This window comes from Ixodes scapularis, unplaced genomic scaffold, assembly GCF_016920785.2.
Source record: "Ixodes scapularis isolate PalLabHiFi unplaced genomic scaffold, ASM1692078v2 PGA_scaffold11__112_contigs__length_91849675, whole genome shotgun sequence".
Lineage (NCBI taxonomy): Eukaryota > Metazoa > Arthropoda > Arachnida > Ixodida > Ixodidae > Ixodes > Ixodes scapularis.
In genome coordinates, this window is record NW_024609837.1 from 12233609 (window position 1) to 12258664 (window position 25056).

General features: G+C 45.5%; 1 protein-coding gene across 1 annotated transcript; it reads left to right on the forward strand.

The window, feature by feature from the left end:
- The first annotated feature begins 1514 nt into the window (after positions 1-1514).
- LOC121046176 lies at positions 1515-23538 on the forward strand. The gene is made up of 18 exons (XM_042289142.1): positions 1515-1584; positions 1676-1735; positions 11234-11287; positions 12538-12600; positions 13323-13382; positions 14420-14461; positions 14536-14595; positions 14664-14714; positions 15846-15905; positions 17403-17456; positions 18873-18935; positions 19040-19099; positions 19185-19238; positions 19315-19374; positions 19443-19493; positions 20068-20376; positions 21158-21217; positions 23331-23538. Exons 1-18 carry the CDS (start codon positions 1515-1517, stop codon positions 23486-23488), a joined length of 1389 nt encoding a protein of 462 aa, XP_042145076.1. The 3' UTR covers positions 23489-23538.
- Positions 23539-25056: the final 1518 nt, after the last annotated feature.

Sequence of the window (25056 nt, forward strand, 5' to 3'; positions counted from 1 at the left end):
GGTGGGAATGGGATGCATAAACATCTAGCAAGTGCTTCGCAGTCTACCAAAGCTAAGGCCAAATTTATAATAATAATAATAAATCTTCATTTTGTTTCATCACTGAAACGGGGGACTAAGACAAAAATCTGCTGCAGCAGGTTCCTAAGCGATTTCAAAAATGGACAAAATAGCTGCTTTGAGAGAAAGAATGGTGTTTTAAATGTACAGACCACAGATCAAACAAAAACAAGAGAAAACATGAAATTAATACATTCATTGTGATATACAATGGTACAGTGATCTGTATGCTTTAGCCATACTTAAGAAAACTACCCTAAGATAATGCTCGTACCTCTGCCAGCGTTATTGCATGAATATCAACACCTTTTAAAAATAATTCATTTAATAAAGTAGTTGGTAATTTAGCATGTGGTTAAAAAATAATATATGTGGTGGTGAAACAAACCATTTTTCTTTAGGGCAGAGGTGATATGAGGAAGTGAAAAGGACTAGGTTACATAATTCCTCAAAAACTTTATTTTTGAACTGCATAGACTTCTTGTACGCCACAAGATGTCGGGACCTGTAAATATTTGAAATTGGTTTTATATTAAACAATGAGAACAAGTGTTCAGTATGATCATAGTATGAAACATTGGCAATAGCACGCACAGCTTTCTTTTGTAAAATATGTAATTTATTTATATTTGTTTTTGTTGTATTTCCCCAAACTAGATGACAATAATTAAGTTGGGAATATACCAAAGCATTGTAATGATTGAAGAACAAAGCGAGCAAATTTGCGGTTACTTGGAGACAAAGATTTATAATTGCATTCAATCTGTATATTTGTTTGTTTTTCTTGACTGGAGATCTTTCTTTATTTGTTTGACTCTTTAATCGTGTTTGATTCGTTCGTAAAATAATTAGAAGCTCCCCTCCGCACACGTGATGCGCATGAGATGGTCACTTCAGTTGTAGGCAGCTTTCGCGGTAGTGGCATTGAAGTGCCGGCTTTTCCGATTCAATTTTTTAATTGCTTCTCAGAATTTAATTGAGGGAACGAGAGCTCACATTCGACGGAGAATCTCTGTAAAGTACCACAGATTCGGATTCTGAAATCGCCGGAATGTCGTAGAAGCAGCTGCGGCAAAGTGAAACCGTACAAAAGCAAGGTGACAACTTTCACCTTCAATATTTTCATTCAATGCTTCTAAGCTTGAACAACTTTCAAGCACTGTACGTGCTTCCGCCAAATATTTGAAAATAGAGCCCTTGCATTGACCCCGTTATTGGACTATTCCTTTGGAAACAAAACCCAACCAGGAACATCTTTTGACCAAAAAAATGGTGTTGTCAAAACCCTAATTCATTTTTTTTTGGCATAATGTGAAGTCAATGCATTATCAAACTAACTTTTTTTTAGAAGTTTGTAATCATATAGTTATATCTTGTTGGCATTGGCACAATATTGTTTGGTCTCGTTAATTAAAAGCTTTTTTTTTTTTTTTCGTAATTTACGAAATTTTGACATGGAGGCTTCTGAAAAGAACTTAAGAAATTACTGTTTTGTGGGCCGTCTGACAGACCACGCGCGTGCTGGTATTAGCAGCAACTTGTTTACTATTTCCTTATATGTATTTTTTTTTTTTTTCATGCATCATTCATTATCATTTTGAATTTTTTGTCTCAGATATGCAGGATGACTCTGAGGTCCAAGAAAGCGAAAGCATACTGCCGGACGATGGACCGGGTGAGTTTTCACTTTTGTGTCTTTGGCCCACGTGGCCGATTGTTTAAGAGGTTGGCGTTATTGGTTATTGAAGATTCTGTGCCTTGTACTCTAAAAGACTTTATCACTTATCTTCGTGCAGAGCTTCAAGCTTCTGAAAATACCTGTAAATCTATTAGCATGTTAGTGGCAATAGGATCATTTCATTAATAATGGAGGCAGTTCAGTTTATTATTCCTGAAAGATGCTTCAGATGAAGTGCATTACTTGCATGGGGTACCTAGGAGATCTAACCTTTCGATTAATAAAAAACATTCTTGAGGTGTGGTATGCAAGGGATGGCTGAATTTTATTGATAAGGGTGCAGACAGTGTTAGGAAGTACTTTAAAAGTATGTTGTACTGAAAGCAGTATGTGGAAACCAAATTTCGGAGCTCATCTCTCTGCTTCAATCTGAAGCAGACTGAAGAAGGACTTCACAAACACCAATATTCCGTTGAAAAAAAAGCTAGAAAACAGTTCGAACTGAATTAAATGCTTACAAAAAGCCACCTGTCACAGGTTCGGATGTTGAAGGTCCCATTTAAACAAACAAATTTGGGATTTGACTTGGACCGCTGTCCAGGTGTTAGGACCACACCTTGGCGATAGACTTCCTGAGAGGCGGGAGGAATTGAGAGCAAAGCATGCCGACATTACAAACAGTATTTTATATAAAATAATTCAAAAGTAAGGGAAAGGCGCACTGGACGTGCACACAGTCGAAAAAAGGAAAGAAAAAAAATATCAAAAGTCAAATCAAGGTTGTCATACAGTTTTGGAGGGGGAAAGCCGAGTCAGGGTCCCAAGATGCCGGTGGGGGTCCGGTTCGTTGCGCCGCCAGTCGGGGTCGAGAATTCGTGGTGGCTTGAGTGTTGTTATGATGCACAGCACTCACTCACAAGCACTCGCACCCCTCTCCGTCGAATACTTTCTCGGTGGTCGAACAACCATACCGCCGCGGACCTGCTCAGCGCCGACCATCCACACTGTCGCAACCTTGCTGCGACAGTGTGGATTGCTGCACAATTATACTGAGCAGCAGAACAATGCTCATTTTGTGCATGCTTTTATGGCAAAGCTAAGTTTGACGACGGATAGAGGCAGCAGACAACCAAAATCGCTTCTATATTTCCTCCCATTTTCTCCCTTGCTTTGTTACCGCACCGCTTCCTTTTCTTTTGATGGACTAGTGAATCTGATGTGGTAGTGTTTTAAATCTTCCGCTTGAACTGTCAACGAAATGAAGTGCAGTGTAATTATTATTACTTTTGTTGTAGTGATTAATGTCAATTTTACCGTATGTTGCAGAAATCAACATAATAGGCTCGTTAATTAAATAACTGGCTCTTTTTTTTTGCTTTTTTTAATGTTTTTTACGTAAAAGAAAAATGTTTTCCTAAAACTTTTACCGTAAAGACCCGCATACACCGTATTTACTCGCACAATGAACGCACCCCCCCACAAACAATGGGCATCAATATTTGGGCTTTTTGTTATCTCGTTGCATAATGAGGGCACCTCCAATTTGTGGCTCCGCGAGTCTCGAACTGCGTCCAAATCGGCTAGCCACCAAGCACATCAAGTCAATTTTTTTTCCGCCAAGTGGCCAGGCCACGTCAAGCCAAGCCAAGCAATACACATTCTCATGGCTGCAAGTGCATAGTTTCAGAAGTGATCAACAGTGAAACTGTTGATCAATCAACAGCGGCAACCGAGCAGCGTGCACGCCTAGCGAAACTGGGGCCGAGGAATCGCCCAGCCCCGGAGATGTTTCGCACATGGGATGCATTGGTGTCAACAAACTCGTGATCGTCTGTGGTCTGGTTCAGACAGGGAAATAGTGAAGGTGGTGAGGCCTAAGAACGGTTGCGTCACTCTCCGTGCTGAGTGAGCTTCGTGGGGCGCTTTCCTTAGGCAAAAGGCATGCCAAAAGCGCCCCAAAAAATGTTTGCAATTTATAGAGCATGGTTACCGGGATGCGCCCACGACCAGTCGTGGGTGCGTCTCTGTCATTGGAGAGGTGCCACAGCACCCTGCCGTGTCATATTGGCACCTAAAATGACATTTGCGCAAAGTGTGTAAATGCAAAAAGTTTACCCCGCGTAATGAACACACCTCCCCCAAATATCTGTAAATTTTCGGGAAAAAAAGTGTGTTAATTATGCAAGTAAATGTAGTAATACAAAGTTTTATTCCCCGACTTTAGCATGTGAAATTTGCGCTCGTATTATATGCGGATCCGAACAATTCTAAGCTTTTTTGGGTACATACGAACATGGTTTCGGTTTCAACCACCACCATCGTCATCAGCAGCAGTTAGTGGCACGGTAGCGCCGCCACCAGACTCCGCTTTTTGCGGTCCGTTTGAACTAATGGCGAATTTCACTGGTCATTTTGGAGCGCGCCGGGATCGACTTTTCTGGAGCGAGCTTATTCCACGGGGCGATCGGGATCGAGACGGACGTGTTCCACTGGTCGTTTAAGATTAGCTCCCGCTCCAGATCTCAATCTGGATACGAGAAAAGTCGCTCCGACGATTTCGGCGGATTCAACCGGAAGCCAGCCGGGCCAGCCTTCGATGCACATGCGTGACTTCCTTTCTCGCGGGGCATCTCGCCTGATCTCGCCCATCTCGCCTCAGAAGAATTCATAATGGCCGCTTGCTTACCCCTTGGCTCGACAACTGGTTCGTTTTCCAAAAAGGAGAAGGTTTTGCCGCACTACGGGCATTCTGGCTATCTTTGCTAGAAGCTCGTGAGCCATTCCTGCCGCTCGTGCGTCGAACACGTGTTAGCACCGCGATTGCGAAAACATCTTCGAAACGACCGCTGCAGAAAGGGAAGTCCTGGGGCAGTTGAATGACGGGAAGGCATCCGCCAATCTTGGAGCAGGGGTCATGTTCCACTGGGGATCCGTAGGCGGCGCGACCCCGTTCGGATTGTGTGCTCCATTCCGGATCTGGTCAACTGATCCCGGCGCAATCCAAAACCCCAGTGGAATTCGCCACAAGTAGTTAGGCCCTTTTGACTCAAACAGAACGGTAGTTAGCGTCTTGACGTTTTAGCTACTTTTGGTTACCGTTTTAGCTATTTTTCTGCTTTATGAGTTGGCAACACTGCTACTACGCAGTCGCCAGTGTCTTTTCGTTCTTTTGTCTTCACCTCTGTGTCCCGCTGTCCTGCACTACACCCCGTGATCCCGCTGCGTAATGGCGTTATCAAGAAAGCAATACTCGGCTGCATTTAAGAGAAGTTATTTTAGTGGCCGAGAGTATCGGCAACAGTGCAGCGGGACGGGAGTTTACGGGGAACGAAGGCAGCATGGGGGAAACAAAAGGAAGCCCCTTTCGCCTGCAAGGGCACAAGAAGACGTTTTCGAGGGCCCAAAGAGGGAAAGTTTGCCGACATTGAAGGAGACCTAGCCCAGTTCGTCAAGGAGCAACAAGCGTTTCACCTCGCCGGAAGCATCGAGCTGCTGCAGGCAAAGCTAGGGAACTCGCAAGAGAAAAAGGCATACCACGGGCAGACCTCAAGACGAGCAAGCGTTGGGTCTCCCGCTTCGTGCGCCACGCCGGGTTTTCGCTACGTTGGCGAACGTCGGTGTCTCAAAAGCTGCCCGAAAGTTATGAAGAGCTTGCTTGTTTCGTTTCAGTGCCACATTCTGGGACTACGAAAGTCTGTCAACATTCAGTTGTGACAAATTAGCATTGCCGACCAAACGCCAGTGTACCTATACTCCGTTTCATACATAGCGTGCAACGCTGGGAAAGGTACTGAAGTAGTGCGTATGAAAAGACACAAAAACATATGTTACTCCGCGCGTTTCGTGGACAAGCGGTATAAGGCGCTGCTCTGGCGATACCGACGTCTCGGTGGCAGTAGTATGAATCCACTTAAAGTGCAAAGTTTTTATTATTTTTTTATACATATTTTTTATACAAGATTGTGCGCATTGTTGACGTGCATATTTCAATTCTTCTTTTATTCTTATTTTTCATTTATAAGGGGGTAGACTAGGGGTTGGTGTTCCGCTTGAACCCCGCGCCGGCCTCGTCAAAACGGAAGAACGGCCGGAATCCAGGGCGTCTCTACTTCAGGCCCTTTATTTACATGGTCGCGTGAAAATCGGAGAGTACCTTGGGTATACCTTGGGAGTGCGGTGGACGGTCCTTTATATAATGAATACTGGGATTAGGGACAGCACTGACGACAGTGAATAGGTCCGAAGGGGGCACAGCCAAAAGAAGTGTTTTCATGAAAGTGGTGTTCCTGGGTCGCATTACTCACGGATAAAACTTTTTTTTTTATTTTGAGTGTTAAATTGTTTTTTGTTTTTTGTATCTGGGTTCACATTATATGCGGGTTTTTACGGTATATTTTTAAAGATTTTTTATTATTACGTGTCTGAAGCTTCGATGTAATGCGGTATCAGATCAGCAAGAGCAGTGCCACAACGGGAAGTACCATATTTACTCGCCTAATGAACGCACTCACATAATGAACACACCCCCCATAAAGTCTCTAATTGCGTCCAACTCACCAAGCTAATTTTCGTTTACCGCCAAGAGGTCAGGCTAAGTCAAACAGAGCCAAGCCGCTCTCGTAATGGCTGCAAGTGCGTAGCTGCGGAAGTGATCAGTCGTGAAACCATAGCGTGAAACCGAGCAGCGCGCGCACTTGACGAAGCTTGTGTCGAGGGATTTCCGAGCCCCGGACATTCTTCGCCTATCTGATGCATTGATTTCAATTAACACGCCATCCTCCGTGGTCCGCTTTCGGTTGCCGTTGCGTACGACAGATGGCGCTTTTACAGCGGAGCTGTTAAGGGCTAGTTTCCCCATGATCGCGTCCCCCGCAAAGAAATGTCGACACAAAACTCTGGTTGCCGTCGCTCATAGATGGGGGTAGCCGTCCAGAGTGTTGTGTTTGCCGGTTGTCCGCTTGCCGCCGTCGCAACCTTTCCAGCCTTTCCACTCTGGTTTGCCGACTTGCGGCTGGCCATTACTTCATTCCCACCATAGTACAGCTTCGCTGGTCTTGCATCTTCACCAGAACAGAAAGACTAAAAGATTTTTTTTTTCTTTTCTTGAGGGGCCGCCTGTTGCTTTATTGCGCCGGTGGCGAGCACATGCTTGCCTTGCGTGGCTGGCAGACCGCCGGGCCAACATAAACGCTGGAAGATATGCAACAAATAAACAATTGTAAAAAATTAAAAAATAAATAAATAAATGGTTAAAAGCAAGGGGAGAAGGGCACGCATGCGAGAGTGCCCGTGCCTGCTGTCGGAAAGGTAGCCTGCGCCCTTCCCCCAACACTGCTGATGTTGCGCAACTCCTAAGCCCCCCCCCCCCCCCCCCCCAAAAAAAAAAAATAAAAAAAAAGTCTTTGGCAAGTTTAGTGCGTCGACAACAATGGACGTGCCATCGCACTTTGAACTCCTTATCTTTGTTTGCCTTTTTTCTTTAGCCGTCATTGCTCTGCCCGGTTTTTACAGCGAAGCTGTTACGTGCTATAAGATCTGGGTAAAAAATGTGTCCATGGATGTTAACAAAAAAGCTCCCGTTTAAACGGCGCTCCTTCGTTCTGATTGGTCGTAGCAAGTATAAATTAAAGGAGGGGGCGACCCGCGTGAGTCAGCCTTCCTTGGCATTATTAGATAGTGAGGCCCTGATCTCTTGTTATCATCTACGGTCACCGACTTATCTCAGCTAAGAGTGCGCTGTGACGAGGCTGAGGGCAGAACGCGCCGATCTAGCCTTCTTTTCTCTCGCTTCCGCGACGCTGATAAGGAGACTTGGGCTCAGTCGGAAAAACTGTCCTCGAGGTGTGCCTCGAAAAATTGGGGTTAAAACTTACAACGTCGTGTATTGAAAGAGCTCGTGGCCTTTATGTATGTATGTGGCTTTATTCAATCAATATAGCCATTCGCTCTAACGTCACTGTAAAACCTGCTACCAACCAATGGCCGTGTTCCTTCGTCTCTTGACGTAGCCATTTCCTAGCGACGTTATCAGTTGCTTCCTTTGGGCTCTCCATGGGCAGGCCGCGTGTTGTTCGCTCTGAAGAGGAAGAGCGCGCCTACAAGGATCGTCGGCGCGCTCAACAGCGCCATTGTGTGCGAAAGCGTCGAGAAGCCGAACGCGCAGCGGCCCGACGCGGTGCAGACAATGGTGTGGGTCCATCGGCTTCGATTGATCCTCCACTCACTGACGAAGAGCGTGCCCGTCTAGAGCGTCAGCGGCAACAGAAGCGGGAGTGTGAACGTCGTCGCCGGGCAAGAAGGACCGACGAAGATCGGGCCGCCGATGCCAAGCGCAAACGCATTGCCCGTCGTTGTCGTAGAGATAATAACAGCTTCGCGGGTCCTCCCTCTTCACGTAAAGTGGATAGGCTCCACAATGTTTTTTTTTTCCTCTTTTCTTTTTGCTGCTAGGATTTATGAGCCTCCTTTTCCTTTGTTTGACTTTTTTCCTTTGCCATTATAGACCCTTTCCGAAATTCAGTGCCATCTGGTGGTTTGTAAAGCAGTTTAGGTTTTGCCATATCAATGGCAGAAATGAACTTGTATCGGCACCGTCACTTTCGCAAGTCAACGGCACGCGAGGAATTGTTCATTGTGAGTTCTTTCTCGATCACTTTCATTTCAATGGTGACCAAGAACCTGCATTCAGAACAAAGCTGCTACCCACTCAGATGCCTCGAGAAATTTCCGTACACCAAAGTGCTTTAAAGCCGATTGTGTGCCGCCCACAGATTGACTGAATCTAGTTATTAGAAATAAACGCTTACGTAGCTCTTGTGTTCCATTCCTACTTCGCGTTGTGCTGACCCCCCGAATGTACAGGCCTCGCATCATCCGCTTAGAAGCATCTTCAACGTCTTCCTTTATCAGTCCCTAGAAGGCCGCCATTGGTATGGCACAGATGCCATTCAACAGATGATGATAGTGATCAAAGTGGCCAGACTGAATTTCGGAAAGGGTCTATTGCTTTGACCTTTTTTTTTTCGTTTCTTTATTTGCTGCTTGAAATTATGAGCTTTTTTGTTGCTTGCTTAACTTTTATGGATCAACATTTTTTTTTTTTTTTTTATGATTCTTGCCTTTCCGTTTTTCTTTCATTTTTTTTTAAATTATTTTTGTGTTTTGCTTATGCTTAGGACTCTGTGTTTTCGGAGTTTAGTCTTCGTGAAATTCGGAGGGTGTTTTTCGGAGTTTATTTTTCGCTGGGGATTCGGGGTTTATTGGGTTTTATTTTTGTTATATTCTCAATTCTTTGAAATCTGTTTATTTTACTGCGTAAAATTTAAAAAAAAAAAAAAGTAAAATAAAAAAAATGAAAGTAAGGTTCGGGTACCGTCACCCGTTGTCCCAAATGAACCTCAACATTCTAAAAGGCAAACCCCTTTTGTCAGTAGTTCTAGATTTCAAAGGAAACAAACTGAAGTGGAATCTCCTCGGGGCCACTGACCTTGTGGTCTTCTAAAGTTTAATTCTAAAACTCTGTTTGTTTGTTTTTTTTTGCTGTTTATTTTGTTGCTGTGACCTCGAAATTCAGTTTTTCTGATAAATCCGCATTGACGGAAAATTTACCGGCGAGTGTTTTTGGGGTTTATCCGAAAACACGGAACCTTACTTATGCTGTGTGGAGGTCCCGGCCAGGTGAGCGTGTAAGGCACAATCCAAACCAACGCGTCCTTGCGCGCGCGTACGACGTGCGCTTCCCGGAAATTGCGTATTTCGTGACGGTTTTGCTGTTTCCGGTGCGCTTTCCGAGTCGCAACCATGCGCATTGGTTAGGACGGTCTGGTGCGGCTTCGGGCAAGCGGAGAGCATCTGCGCTGGGCATCGAAGAAATGCGGAGCTGGAATTAGTGCCCTCCACCGATTGGCTGGGTGAGGAGCACCCTATTACATCACAGCGCCCTTCCGTGCGCCTTCAGAAAAAGTTGCAATAATCCAACTTTCTTACACGCGTCCCGAAGAAGCAAGGAATCAGCGCGACGTCATGAAATAAGCAATTCCTGGGATACGCACGGCCTATGCACGCACAAAAGCGCATTGGGTTGGATCGTGCCTGAGTTCGGCGGTGTTTCGGTCTCCGCAAACTACGCTCTACCGTATGTAGCAGCTCTTGGATTCTCTATTTGGTGAGCCCCCGTTTGTTGCGGCCTTCGGTATTAGCAGACACGCCAGGAAATTTCAACTTGAGCTTAATTGAACATATTTTTGTATATCAAATTATTGATGTATCGAACTATTCTACTATCCCCTTTGAATTTGATATATCCGGGTTTGACTGCAAGTTGATTCTGTTAAACAGTTTGTTAGCGAGAGTAAAACTACCACAGTCGAACCTCGTTCGAAGTCAGTCGGACGGCGAAAAATGTGCAAATTAAGCGGATTTGCGAATTATCCAAAAACAAAAGAAAACAACAAAATATTGTGCTCGAAGCCTCAAGTTTTGAAGGAAACATTTTGTTCAAAATAAGTAGTCGAAACGACAGAACATCAGCCAAAGTAGTTGGCGATATGGGACTGCTGCGTTCTGTAATTAGCGGCTCCGACCGTCATTTTTTTTAAGAAGGCTAACTAGGTGCAGCATCACAGAATCGCCGTCGTTACATTCCACAAAGCTACAGACGACATTCAGCGACTGTACAACGTTCCCTAGGCAGCTCATCGTCGTTCTTTAATCTGTGCTGTCACACTCGGCGATTTTGTTCTCAAGGTTCGCGTAGCAGGTTTACCCGTTTTTTTTATGTTTAAGTAGTCTGTGAACATCATGCCGACTGACTCACCGTCAGTGCCCTTAAAGGGACACTAACAGGGTATTTATGCTCGCCAAGGCTTTTATTTGTACACGACATATAAGAGCCCAACTACCCAGAAAACAGTTCGCGGCTCGAAATTCGTGTTCTTGCCGCCCGAAAACGACCTATCGAGAACTGGCCGGTTCGAGTCACGCTCACTCTCTTCTCCGTGCGGAGCGCTTAAATTATCCGGTCATATTTTCGTGGGAAGTCACGGGAGCGTGGAAATTCTGCGAATTTTTGGGGTTCCGAATAAACAGTGATAGAATTATCGAGATTTTACTGTAGTATGTGGCCACTTGACGTTATTTAATATTCGCCACCGTTTCCAAAAATAACTGGCACGCCCTTAATTGCCGTTGGGGAAATGTGTACCAGTTGGAAACTATGGGGATATAGCGGCATCACGAAAGACTGTGTTCAAAAGTCACTTTGAAAGTTCATTGTATTTATGGTAGTTTACTTCAAGTATGTTGAGCTCTGTGTACTTGCTACCTTACTTAAAGTGTGCGCCAATTTACTTTGTACTTCAATTAAAAATTACTTTTTAGATGTCCTCTACCCAACACTGGAAGCAGAGCACTTTTGTGCTCAGAACTGGCCCTTAGTAGCATCGTAATTTCCAGCGGGTCTCTGTTCACAAAGCCTCTTCCTATCTCTTTTTGCAGGTTGGGGCGGATCCAGTGATGACAGTGCGACGCCAGTCAACACTATCAAGACAGGTTCGTTCCTGCGTGAGCAGTTTTCACACTATGTAGCAGCTCATGTCGGGTGAAAACGTGGCATGAAAAGGGCTGCCAACATTTGAGGTTCACACGATCAAACAGGCGGCATGAATCAGTTTCAAACCAAATAGGATGGACTGTTGCACCCCCATCTAGGCATCTGTTTATTGGTCTGGGGAAGGGGAGCAAAAAGTAATTTTGAGAAATTACTCATCCTTTGAGAAGCGATCCAGTGCATTGGCGGCTTTGATTTCTGCCCTTGCATGGCTCCATTTTTCTAACGAAAATTCTTACAATTGGACAACGTTATAATTTGAGAATATCTATATTAATTTGCACTGGGACAAAAAACCACTAGTCACCATTTTTAGAAGGGTGACAATTCACACAAATCATGGGTCGCAATAGCTTAAAGGGGTATGGAAACAAGAATTGAAATATTCAAATTTCGTTCGGAAGTAAGTCGAGCACGACGGATAATAACCGTAAATGATAATCGCCCGTTTTTATTTTGAACGACTGGCTATATTTTTGGTTCCAATTGGTGCACTCAAGCAAGCGCTCGAAGAGAAGCGAACAGAGAGCACGATGCGTCATGGAATATCTGGCGCAAACAAAAACAGAAAAGAAAGATTCCCCGCATTCGTAACGTAGCAAGGCTGGAATGGTTATGAGCTTTGCCATTGGTGGCATTGGCAGCGTTGTGGTGGTGTCAATAGCGTCGACGCGTTACAACCGAGCCGTTCGAAGTACCCGTAGGATAACGAGTGTGTAGCTGGCCCAAGGACCACATAGCTTCCACAGCACTGTCAGCTTAGGGGTGAACAGGGCGGGAAAAGCAACTTTTGTCCAAATTTTGAGAGACGGGCTAATCTTCTAGGGGGAAAAGGGCTGTGTCCGGGTACACAATTGAGGGTTTGGTACAATGCGCGGTTTGTGAGTTGAGGAAAGCTATGAAGGAAAATGTTGAATTCCAAAGAGCGGCGCTGCTCCGATGGAACTTGCTACGTCATGACTATGTAGCAAGTTCCCCAACGTTGCTAGATTACCTCCCAAATAGGCTCCACAGGCATCCACGAGGTGCACATGGAAAGATAGTTTAACTAGCTTTAAAATTAGTTTTCTTGTGCCTCTCAACGAAAGATCTTTGAGGTTATGCTGCAATATGCAGCACGTTAAAGCCTTTTAGCGTAGCGTAGTATTTTAGTGTGAGCTAGAACTTTAGTGTCCCATGGCTTCACTTTCAGAACCACCAGATTACGTTGAACAGGACGAAGAGCCTGACACCCACCTTGCATCCGTGAAGTCGGGTCTGTCATTGAATTTATGCCTGTTTTTAGGTAGTTGTGCGTTTCAAGACATCATTTTAGAGCGCAGCTCTTAGGGGCCCGTTCCCGGCTTGAGCGGCGTCGCCGTCGCCGTCGGTGTCGCCGTCGGCGTGACCAAGGTTATCCCAAGGTCACGTGACCCCTCCCAAGGTCATCTCAAGGTCACGTGACCCCACGTGACTCCCAAGGTCACGTGACCCCTCGAGGTCACGTGACCCCTCCCAAGGTCATCTCAAGGTCACGTGACCCCAAGACCCCACGTGACCCTTTGAAGGTCACGTGACCCCCAAGTCACGTGACCCCTCTGAGGTCACGTGACCCCCGAGGTCACGTGGTCTCCTCCCCAAGGTCACGTGACCCCCAAGGTCACGTGACCCCTCCCAAGGTCATCTCAAGGTCACGTGACCCCAAGGTGACCCCCACGTGACCCCCAGGTCACGTGACCCCTCTGAGGTCACGTGACCCCCCGAGGTCACGTGACCCCCCTCCCCGAAGTCACGTGACACCCCCCCCCCCCCGAGGTCACGTGACCGCCCCCCCCCGGAGCATATTAAAGAATGAGGGGAGGAGGAGGGGTCTACCCTCCCCTCAGTACCCTTCACTCCTCCTCCTCAAGAGCTGCGCTCCAATTCGGCGTTACAGGGATTTGTAAACGGCTTTCACTTTTTTATTAGAAAGAATATCGCTTCTTTTTATGCACGCAGAGTCGGAACGCTACGAGGAAGACTGGAAACCTAACAGCCGAGTGCCTGCTCTTACGAAAGGTAGGTTGCCGACAACACTTGTTTTTGTGCCTACCGTAGAATACCGCGGAAGCACCCGCTTTTTTCAAGAGCCCACTGTTAACATTTCCCAAACCTGGGAATGCTACAATTTAGACGGGGTGAGATCATAAAAGTTCTGGGTCCGATTTTGTAGCGTAAAAAAGGCAGCACGGTGATGCGCGCGGAAACGTCGAAGAAAGGCACCTTTGGGTCTCGTTATACCAAGGGGCGTCAGCCTGTGAACATTTGAACCTGCACTGCACAAGTTTTTGTGACCACGTGCATGGGCACAATGGCGATTTCACCATAGGTTGCAAACCAGAGCGAGAGCGAACAACAGTTCTACGTCAAACTCGGCAAAAATAAAACGGAGACCCTTAAAATGATTCGGCAGGCTCGGTGCAAAACGCAAATTTTGCGAAGTGTTTTAAGTGGCACTCGCGCTTCGGGAAAGGCGGAACATCGCTGGACGACGAAGAGCGATAGGACGGCCTTGTTTGACCTCTCTTCAACTTCGACGGCGTTCTGCCATTCTTGTGGAACGAGGGCCAGTCAAAACACCTCGCACACCTCGTTGCCTTCTGACACGTCTTCTAAATAATTTTGGAGGTCTCTATTTTAGATCTGTCGAGTTTGACGTGAATTTGATCTTTGCTCTCGCTTTGGTTTGCCCTACGAAGAGATTGCCATAATGCTTGTGGCATGAGGCCAAACAAACCCACGTGGCACAGTTCCAAATGTTCACAGAGCAACACCCTTCGGCAAAATGACGCAGGGAGGTTTCTGCTTTCGACTGCTGCGTGCGCATCACTGTGCTGCCCTCTCTTTTTACGCTACAATATCAGTCTTGGAACTTTTTGATCGCATCTCGTACGTCAAGCGCCCGATTTGACCGGACGAGCGTTGACGTCTAGATTAACCCAATTTTCAATGAAAGATGGGTGGTGCTTCTCCAGTTTTTTGCGGTAAGATCATGCCATCCAAATGCTGTCTCTCACATCATTTTTTCTCTTTCCTTCTACCTGCTGAATTGCCAGATTACACAGACATGACGCAGGTCACGTTCCACTTGAATGCAGGTGCATACTCTATTAACCTGGCAATTTCAACTTTCAATCGCCGGCAATGTGTTGCACGTGACCTTTTTCTGCAGAGCCGCAGGTTTCCGAAGCGACCCAACGACACGATGGCGCGGCGGTGGCCGTTAAGATTGGTATGTTGTCTTAGTGGCGTTTTACGGCTAGGTGCCATTCTAAACTTTGGAACCACATGTGTGTGCAGAGCCGCAAGACACAACGGAAGTGTGTACCGAGGAGGTTCCCGTGGGGACAGGTACGTAATCGTACGATTGTTCCTGCAGCTTAAAGCTTTTTGTAACTTACGAAGTTCAGACATGGAGACTCCCTAAGAAAGCCCACAATATAAATAAAGGGCAGCGACCGATCAAATCCTAAAACCAGGAGCCCCACGTTTCGAGGCCTACTCGCTTCTTCAAAGCTGACTATGGTGACGGCCGTCGAGGAGCAGCATTTCTCTATCTGTCGGTGACGTGGCGGAGCCTGTTGACATGGACTGTCGGCAGAGCACCGAGGCACCCATTTGTTCCTGGTGTCATTTGACCGTGCTGGAATTCTATGAAAAGTCTATGCCGGGGGTTAGTCTTTGCTTGGCGACGCCAGTGTCGTCAAAGGGAATCCGGTGTTGTTCTACATCCGACTGCACCGCGCCCGTGGTCAAACTTGCTCGTCGTTTTTTGTGTTTCCAGTGTCTTTCGTCAAAGATTTTCTTCTCGCCGACGTAAGTGTCTGGGCAGACTGCACAAGGGATCTTATAAACCGTGCCTGGAGTTTTTTCGGGTTTTTTTTCGGCGAATCATCTTTTGGACGGGGCGTGAGCCGTCTGAGCGTGGATGTCGACTCGTGGGCCTTGTTGATTCCTTCTTGGGTTAGCACGCGTGCTAGCGCTTCGCTTATTTTTTCAGCGATGGATATGCAGATGCGCGGGGTTGAGCGAGGCTGCGTATGCGGCTGCTGGTGTTGGTTATCTCAGGCTCGAAGATGGGCAACTCAATGGATAAAGGTGCTCGTGTCCTCATTCTTTTTTAGATTGACTCGGACAGTTTGCTCTTCCTTTCTTCTGTCCGTTTCAGACGAGCGTGTAGTCTTCGCCCTAGGCACCTCAACATCCATCGTCATAGTAGCCCCCGAAGAAGAGCCGAGCAGGCCTTAAAACGTAGGGTCCCTATTTTTAGGATATGGTTGGTTGTCGTCCTTTAGTGTTTTTTCAACCAGAGAAATTTCTCTCAAACGTTTACTTTGGAGCCCACACAATGACTGTTTTGTGGGCTCCGTGACATGCCAGATGCATGCCAATGTCACCAGCAGCTTGTTGACTTTTTTTTTTAAATATATACATATATTTTTTTTTTGCTTTATTGACTGTGTCTCGCGTGTTTTGTCTCAGACGTGCGGGACGGCTTTGCCACCCAGCAGTGGGGAAATGTTCCGGCGAACACTGGACTAGGTAAGTTTGCACATTTTGTGTGGACGACAGTTAACGTTACTAGTTGTAGGAGGCTCCGTGCCTTGGACACTGAAAGTCTTTCATTCGTCGAAGTGCATCAGGATTGTCAACGTGATCGTTTCATTAATAATGATGGCAAAGCTCTTCTATGGTGTTAAAGGGGTACTCCGGTGTTTTATTTCGTTGTCCCCGATTTGCCAAATGCACCAACAAACATCGCTAAAATAATAACCCAAATATTGGACCAAAATTTTTTTTTTCTATATTTTTGATTTTGTGTGTGTTTTTCAAATTGTAAGTCTACTGGCAACAATGAAGAAGTGATGTCAGTGGAAGGCAGGGATTCACTCTCGTGGTTTTAGACCTTGTTTCCAACTGATTACAAGCAGTTTCATGGTGTCAAATGAATGCTTTGGAAGCTTGTTACTGCATCCGTGTGGCAGCACCAACGAGGTAGAGGGGCTTAAAGCGATAAACTGGTATCCCGTTCACCAGACAAAAGTGACCCCCCCTTGGCATCCACCATGATGTACAATTTTGACCACTATCGTAAAATACCGAGCAAGTCCCCACTCAAAATTAAGAGATAATTGCGAAAAAGTGGGGGATGGGCAAGCGTCCATCCCCCACTTTTTTGGCGGTCATCAATTTTTTATATCTATGTACTGTGCACATTTTCTCAAATCTTACGAATTTGGGAATAGGTGCTTAGTGTGGAATGGAGGGGCGGATGGGGGCGCGGTATTCTACGGTAGACGCATGACCGTACCAAATCCTGGGGCTTTTATGCAAAACTGAGCCGAGGTTTGTGTTTCGATTGCTCTAAAACACATGATAAACTATTTTTAAATACTGGTAGTCCCAGAGATCAGTGTGTAGCTCCGATAAAAACCCAAAATACAGCACCGCGGCTGACAGCAGCTAGCAGAGCCATTGCGAAGCTGCCCGCGTTTTCGTCGTAAGAGCACAATTTGCACTTACAACAAATGAAACGTAACTTATCTCGTCGGTACTGTTATTAAAGATCAATAAGCAATTATTTGTGTGCGTTACTTTGTTAAAATCTAGACGTAAAACTATAAGGATTGCGTGTCTACTGATAAAAAATGTGTGACATGGCGGCGGCCTATGGGGGTCACTTTCAGCTGTCAGTTTATCGCTCAAAGGCCCTCTACCTCGTTAAACAGCACGAAACAAATGCTGGGCATAGTTCATTTTTAGACTGCCCGCTTGACCTGCATTCCCCCGACGTCCAGGCATTGAAAAGCGCAGGTATATTTGAATGCTCGTATTGGCAACATTTTTGCTTGCCGATTTCCCAATAAATATTCCGAATTTTGCGATACCAAATAATATACCGGAAATTGTAAAGGTGTGCTATTCCGAAAATATAGTTGGGGGTAGCTCAAACAATATCCTGAGTGCCCCTTAGTGGCTCCATAATTTCCAATGCGTAACCTTTTATTAATTGTAGCCTCTCGCCATCTTCTCTTCCAGGGTTGGACGGTTCCAGCAGCAATAGTGCAATGGCATCTGTTACTATCAAGACGGGTGGGTTGCCACATGACCAGTTTACATACAATGTGTAGTTGCTCATTTCGGGTTAAAACGGAACTTGAAAAGGACTGCCAGCATTCGAGGTTTCTACGGTGAAACGGAACGACCACAAACAATGTGCAGTGGGATGGTCTGAGACGTTTGCAGTCGTACAGCTCTTTTTTATTTATTCCAATGACATAACTTCAGGAGCCAGAATAACTTACGAAGAGATGGAAAAGTGAGTCTTGTTTTTAGAAATTACTCGCAGAAAGCCACATCATACAAAGTTATGGTACGAAAAATATTTTTTTTAAAGTTTGCCGAATCGGGGTTAGCAACAATTATGCTAGTTTCATACCTAATTTATACTCTGCTTATGAAAACGCTAGGCTTTAATAATGTAGAGCTGTCTTCCTTTGTAGAGTTTTTGAAGCAAAACCAGACAGTACTTTTAATGCTTCAGTTCTATATAATTAAGAAAAATGTGATCTATACGTGTCCACTTCATTTCTACAATAGCTAATTTGTGTGATTATTGCACCAACTATCTTTTTATACACAGCACAAAAATCAAAACCTGTAATTTAAGAGGGCTGACTGCTCCAAAGGTTGTTGTACCCCCTAGATCTTGAGAAGGGACGCTATCTTGCGACTTAACTTCTGAACCACTCGAGTAATTAGAAGAAAATTTGCAGGGGAGATTTAACATCAGAGGTAGATGTGTTGTGCAAACCTTCACCCTCTAGGGCAATTTTACATACCTGCATAAGATATTGCATCACTCTTTAATAAGGAATCTATGATATGCAAATGAAGCTATTGAGCACCATTTGTTTACCGCTTGAATATAATGTGGAAGTTGTGCGACTTCAGGCTGTCTAGTTTAACTCAAATGTAAATATTTCAGTAAGAGGTATTACTGTACGTGAACATTAAAGGTGCACACCTGTCCTATGTCAATTTCTAAAAACAGTTTCTTCTCAATGAGGACTAACTTTTAATAAAATAGATAACCCGATTCCCCAGTACATTTTCTACTAGAAACATCTTTTAAAAAAAAAAAAAAAAATCGAAATTTAAAGCCAGAATGTTACGAGCATAGTTCCCCTCTTCGTTGGCACATTTCACTGTATTTCTTAATGTTAGAAAAGTTATTAGCACAGGTGTCGTCTAGCTGTATTTAATTTCAGCATAGCCTAAAGTGTCCCTTGCTACCTTTTCTGCAATTCTTGTTGGTAAAGCACGTCCAGGGCATATCTGTCGTGACAGTTAAGCCTAGGCATGTAGCTCCTTCCTCCGTGTCTTGGCATAAGCGGAATGTCTCGTAGCTTCCCAAGCTAAGCCTCCTTTTAGGGTCCCCTCATAGTATTGTTTTCATGGTGATTTAGCATAAGCTAATGTGTCGCTGTGCCGTCCATGCATTTGCAGAGCCCCCAGAATATGTTGAACAGGACGAAAAGCCTAGCAGCCATCTTGTATCTGTCACATCAGGTCTGTCCTAAAATTAATGTTTGGCTTGTTTGTTTTTTAATACTCTTGGCCTTACAAAACATTATCTTTATTTAAAAATACCTCACCTCCTTCTTCACCCGCAGAGACAGAATGTTACGATGAAGTTTGGAAACCTAAAAACCCAGTGCCAGCTCTTACGAAAGGTATATATTTCCGTTAACATCTCTTTTTGTAATTGGGAACATGACGCCAGAACATCGCGTGTCGTCATATTGTTTTCCCCACCAGGCGAACCACCAGATTACATTGACGTGACAAAGGTTACGTTCCACGCAAATTCAGGTTCGTGCTTCATTGAACTGGCAATTTTGACATTCAATCATTGGCAATAGGTTGAATTTGACCTCGTCCTTCACAGAGCCGCAGGTTTTCGAAGAGGCCCAACAGCATGGCAACGCAGCGGTGGCCGTCAAGATCGGTCTGTTGTCTCTGTGTCTTTTCACAGCTGGGCGCCATTCTGAATGTTGGAACTGCCTTTATGTGCAGAGCCTCAGGAGCCGGCGGAAGTCGACAATCAGGCAATCGCTGCAGAGACAGGTGCGTAGCTACGCTTTATTTTTTGTTTTTCCCAGTTCTAGATCTCTAGATGGCGCTACGTGATTATGTTGCTGCAGGGAAAGCCTGTGCGCAGGAGCATAATAGTCTCGTAGCGCCATCTAGGCACAAGGTTGTACACAAACAAAATAATTAAACCTAAAACCGAGAACGCGCAGTGCGGTAGCGGCGTTTTCAACTGTCGCCGTCGCGGCAGTATTTTCCTTCTCATGGCACGCAACTTCAGGGTGAAAATTTATGTGTAATTGATTTTTTTTACCTAGAAAATATGTAATACCTGTCATTTTCGCTTCGTGGGGCCGTGAAACTGCTTCAATAAAGGAAAATTGTATTAAACATGAATTCGTTGTAAGTCAGGGAAACACATTGAACAAATAGGAGATTGTCTGGGACTTTATTTTACTTCGTTAAATGGGCGTTTTCATAGTAGAGGTGGATGTTATAAAAGCGCTTGACTGTATTCATTTCTTTACGCCCAATAGTGCCCTGACACACCTCGTACATAGCGTGATCAGCGTGCCATCCATCCGTTTGCTCTTTCCTTTCCTCTTCCCAGGCCTGGGTGAGGCAGCTCCGAAGGAGTTCCAGCAAGATCTAGTCCCCGTGAATCCCATGGGCTCGTATGCTGTCATGGCGCAGCCACAGCAGTGGGTCTTCCCCACCATCTCCGACAAAGCGCAGCCGCAGGCCAACATCATCTACTTCCACAAGGTGGAACAGCACGGCATCGCGATGCAGCCCGTGGTGACAACTCTGCCGGTCGTGGCAGTACAGTCCGTCGTGGCGGCGGAGTCCGAACAGGCGGTCGTCGTGGCAGTGCAGCCGCAACAGCCGGTCGTCGCGCCGGCGTGGCTTCCTCGTTCCGGCAAGTCTCTCGGATATCTTCGGTGCAGCGTTTTCGGTGATGTCGGTGCCGGATTTTCGCTTTGCAACTGTTGTTGTGGACGTTTTCGTTTCTCCTTTGTTTCGTAGAGTGCCGAAGTAGCGCCCACCCAACTTTTGGTGAAAGTTGGCTGACTGTAACTCAGTTAAAGGGGCAACAAGTGAGATGACAGCCAACATGGAAACATTCTGACAAAAAAATACATTTCTTGGTCGTGTCAATAAAAGCAAAGGCCTTTTTTTTTTTTTAACAATGCACAATGTTGAGAGAGTGAGAAACTGTGGTTGACAGCTGTCCTTGGGCACTATAAGACATGGATTGATTGATCTGTGCAAAGCGCAAGTTTCGTGCTCGTGCTGTTTGGGGTTAGGGGCCATTTCAGTCATGTAGATTACCCTGGTGCAAAACAAACTTGTCAGCGACAAAGATGATGACGTCATCTTTCTTGCTGGCAAGGGTTTTTCACTGAAACGAATGCTTCAGGCACCCACAGTGTCATTTCTTTGTTTGATGACTGTTAGGCTTAGGTGGATGTCAGCTTAGAGAGATTTTGTTTTTTTCTCGTATTTTTTGAGACAGGTAATGTCATGTTCTGAAACTTCCCCATTCAATCAATACCGCTAATGTTACCTTTTCGTGATATTTCAGCTTTCTGAAATGCGTAGTTTATGTGAAGAAAAAACCGGGTTTCATTATCTTAATTGGACCCATCACAAATATTGTTTTGTCCCTCGTTGATTACATCTTCCATGATTTGTTTCAGACATGGGGGGTGAGTCTGGTGCCCAACAGGGTCTATCCGTTCTGCTGAATGCTGGTCCAGGTGAGATAGACAATTCACGTCTTCGGCCTGCTTGGCCGACAGTTTAATGGGTTGGCGTCGTTGCTCGTTAGAAATTGCGTGCCTTTAACACTAGAAGACCTTGTCACTTGCCTTTTGCAAAGCTTAAAAGTTTACAATTATGGAAAAATACATTAATACATTAGTGTCGGCACTGGTCATTCCATTAGTAATCGTGGCAGAAGAGTTCTCTAATCTGTATTAGGCATGGATAGAGAAATACTATGCAAGGTATTTAGAATTGTTGAAGTGGTTCAAACTTACCAGTTGTGTAGTGATAATTTTCCGCAGAATGGTTGCTTGGTGTGACCCGACATTGGGAACTAGAGAACTATTTTCACAAAACTTGATTGATCCCAACTTTTCTGCCACTTTAAAGCCCATCTCTCCCCTTTCTAAATACCATATTTAGTCGAGTAATAGAAACTCTATTTATGAACAATGGCTTTGTGTCTACTTTCTCGCAGGACATGTACAGCCAATCATCGCGTTGCGCATAAATTACAGCGATTCACTGGGTAGGGAACATGATTATCCGTAGAAATGCAATCTTCACCGATAATACCTTCGCGTGAAGACCTTGTCTCTGTCCCAGAAATCGCTGGCATCATGCTGTTGATCTTGGTGATTGGCAATCTGCATGCTCCGCGAAAAAGCGGACACTCGGTTTTTTTTTATCAACAGTGTGGCTGTTACTCAAATAAATACGGTACTATATAAAGTGTCGCCCGGTGTTACTTAAGGGGACACACCCCCTAGGGGGGTCAACTTTTGAACCCTTGTCTTAAAATTAATGAAATTTACAGGGTAGACTGGTGGTCATGCTAGAGAGTGCATAACAAAATTTTAGGTCTGTCGGTTACATGAGAAAGAAATTAGAGACGCTTCTATCAGCAACATGCCTACATTGTTTAGTTAATCTATCGTCAAAAAGCTATCACAATATTAAAGATTTTTATTTGCTAGATATGTATCAGAATGCCTAGAGGGTGCGGCTATGGAACATTTTTTATAAAAAGTCGTTTATTTCTATAACTTTTCTCTTCTGCAAAATTGGTCAACTTTTTGGTCTTCTGTATGTTCGACAAAATGTTAACATTTTTTATAAAAGAAATTCCTAAAGTGACGAAAAAGTTCCATAGCCGCATTCCTTATTAAATTTCAGTCAGGAAAAGGGAAGAATGAGCCTCAACTGTTTTGCCATTATCAAACGATAGATTGACTAAAATGGAATTTATACCAAAAAGTGGAACGGAGGAAAATGTGTTCAAAGTACTCCAAACCCTGCCTTTTTTTTTAGCTTTGGTGGACAGAAAATAATTTATAAAAAATTAACTATGCAGTGTAAATTAATTAAACTTCTTTGGGATACTCTCTAGATGTTGGTGGATGTAAATATGTCATTTTTCAAAATCAACTTTTTTTGCAGAATTTTTTTTTTCTAGGCAGTGTCTCCCCTTAATGGCAGCCTCTTGTCATCTCTCCAAAAATGGCCACCAAACTGAAAGCCCATCAATTGTCCGGAGCTGAGCTCCCCGCTCTTGTCTAAACATTGGCCTGCGCTGCGTCGCGGAACTGGGAGACAAGCAATCAAAGGGACAGGAGAGCACATCGCAACTTCTCCTCCTAACGAGCTGTGCGTAGCTCTCTATGTGTGCAGATGGTTCACGCCAACGTGAATTGGCCTCTCATGATGTGCTTCAACAGGCACAGCACCGCTTGCCTCGCCAGATGTGTTCTTGTCCCTTCAATTTAAACCGATGAGCAGGCGTGGTGTCGAGTTGCTTACGGGCGGACGCGACCAATCTTACGGTTTGGTGGCATTGTAAGTGCTGTCCCATTTAAAAAGTGACTTGCCGTCACGTTATATTCGTGCAAATACGGTACTGTAAGGCAGTAGAACCAGCTCCTGAAACTAGGAACTTCCAACCTTGGCCTTCATTTTGCACCATATCAGCCCTTAGATGTCTAGCCTTCATCTGCCACGCGACCACTGACAATCGGTCCCACCTCCGTAATGGAAAGTTAGGTCTATTGCATCGGTGTTCGTACACTGTGTGTACTTAAGGTGCCTCCATCTGTTTGCTGTTTCTAGGTCCGGGTGCAGCACCTTTGCGGGACGTCGAGCAACATCGAGTCCACGTGGATCCGACTGTCCCGGTGCAGTCACCTTTTCACGGACCCTTTGCCGTCAGCGAAGGTGTACAATCGCAGGAAGACCTAGTCCAATTCCAAGAGTTCAAGCAGTCATAGCAGAGAGTTGTTGCGACTTAGTTGTTTTGACATTTGTCACGACAAAGTTGCGGCACGGCGTTTGGCGGCGTCGTGGCGCATTGAACCGGAACAAGTCGTCGTCGTGCCGGCACGGCCCGCTGGTTCGGGTGAGGAACTCCCTTGGTTAGCTTTTGGAGGGGACGGTACGGTGCTTGGAACGCAACTCCGACTGTTGTACGCGTCCTCAAATGTGGTACCTCGATTTTCGCCGGACGACGTCGTAGAAGTGCGACACTGTCTCCTGCCGCGATCCTAGCGGTGGTGCAGCGGTGGAGTGGGGCGTGGGAGACTCCTGTATTGCTGCTGCTAGCTCTCGAGTTTGATGTTCCACAGTAGCCTTAACAGCCGGGAGTTAAAATGCCGCCACAACAGCGACACTCGCGGTCTCTTGCGCTTTTTTGTCCGGGATTTCTAGGCCCGACCGCCGGGACTGCGACACTCTGGCTTTTGCGACGTCGTTCGTTGTCACTTCGAGACCACTTTTAGACGTGCGGGCTAAATGGGACGCTGGGCACATCGTTCGGAGACGCGTTCCAGGTGTCGTACCTTAGCGAAGCTACTTTTTTTTGTCTGCAATTGCTGTCGGAGCTTGATCTGTAAACCTCAACGATTCACTTTTTGCATGCTCCGCAGGAAAGTGGGCATGCAGACTTTATTGGGCACGGTCACGAAGGCTTAGTTGCGAAATGGCGGACCCTTTTTCGAGCATATATGTACGGTACGCTAGACTGCGAGGGCGTGAGATGTCTGTTCTACTAGATTTCAAGGCGAAGAAGCAGCGGTGGCAACGTTGCTAGATCAAAATCGGTTGACAAGCTTCCGGAACACCTGGCACCCTTTCGTAGCGTGCCTGCTCGGTGGTACTGGCTACACTATCCAGAAGCGGCAGAACGTTGGATGCACATGGCGTGCGGTGAAAAGTAATTCTATTATGGATTTCACAGTAAACAAAGCAGAAAAAGAGTGTCGTTAGAAAACAATCTTTCTTTGTTACCCGTGGAAGCGGTGCCGCCAGTGGCACTAGGAATTCGATTGGGCCATGCTTGCGTGCAGGCAATAGAAGAACTATTCTCGAATCTCTCTCTTCGTGGAGCTTGTCAACTGAAACTGTATTCACTCGCATAATGAACACTTTTTTTTTTCCGAAAAATCTACATATACTTGGGGGCGCATTTATTATGAGGGGTAAAATCTTTGCATTTACACACTTTGCACAAATGTTATTTTAGGTGCCAATATGACTTGGCAGAGTACTGTGACACATCTCCACTGACGGAGGCACGCCCAAGCTGGTCGTGGGTGCGCCACAGTAACCATGATCTCTAAATTGCAAACCTTTTTAGGATGCTTTTGGCGTGCCTTTTGCCAAAAAAAAAAGCGCCCTACAAAGCTCGCTCAGCACGGAGAGCGACGGGACCGTTCTTAGGCCTAACCAGTTTCATGATATCACCGTTCAAAAGCGGATCATAGACGGCGGCGTGTTTGTTGACATCGGTGCATCCGATGGGCGAAGCAAGTGTGGGACCTGGCAATTCCTCAACCCCAAC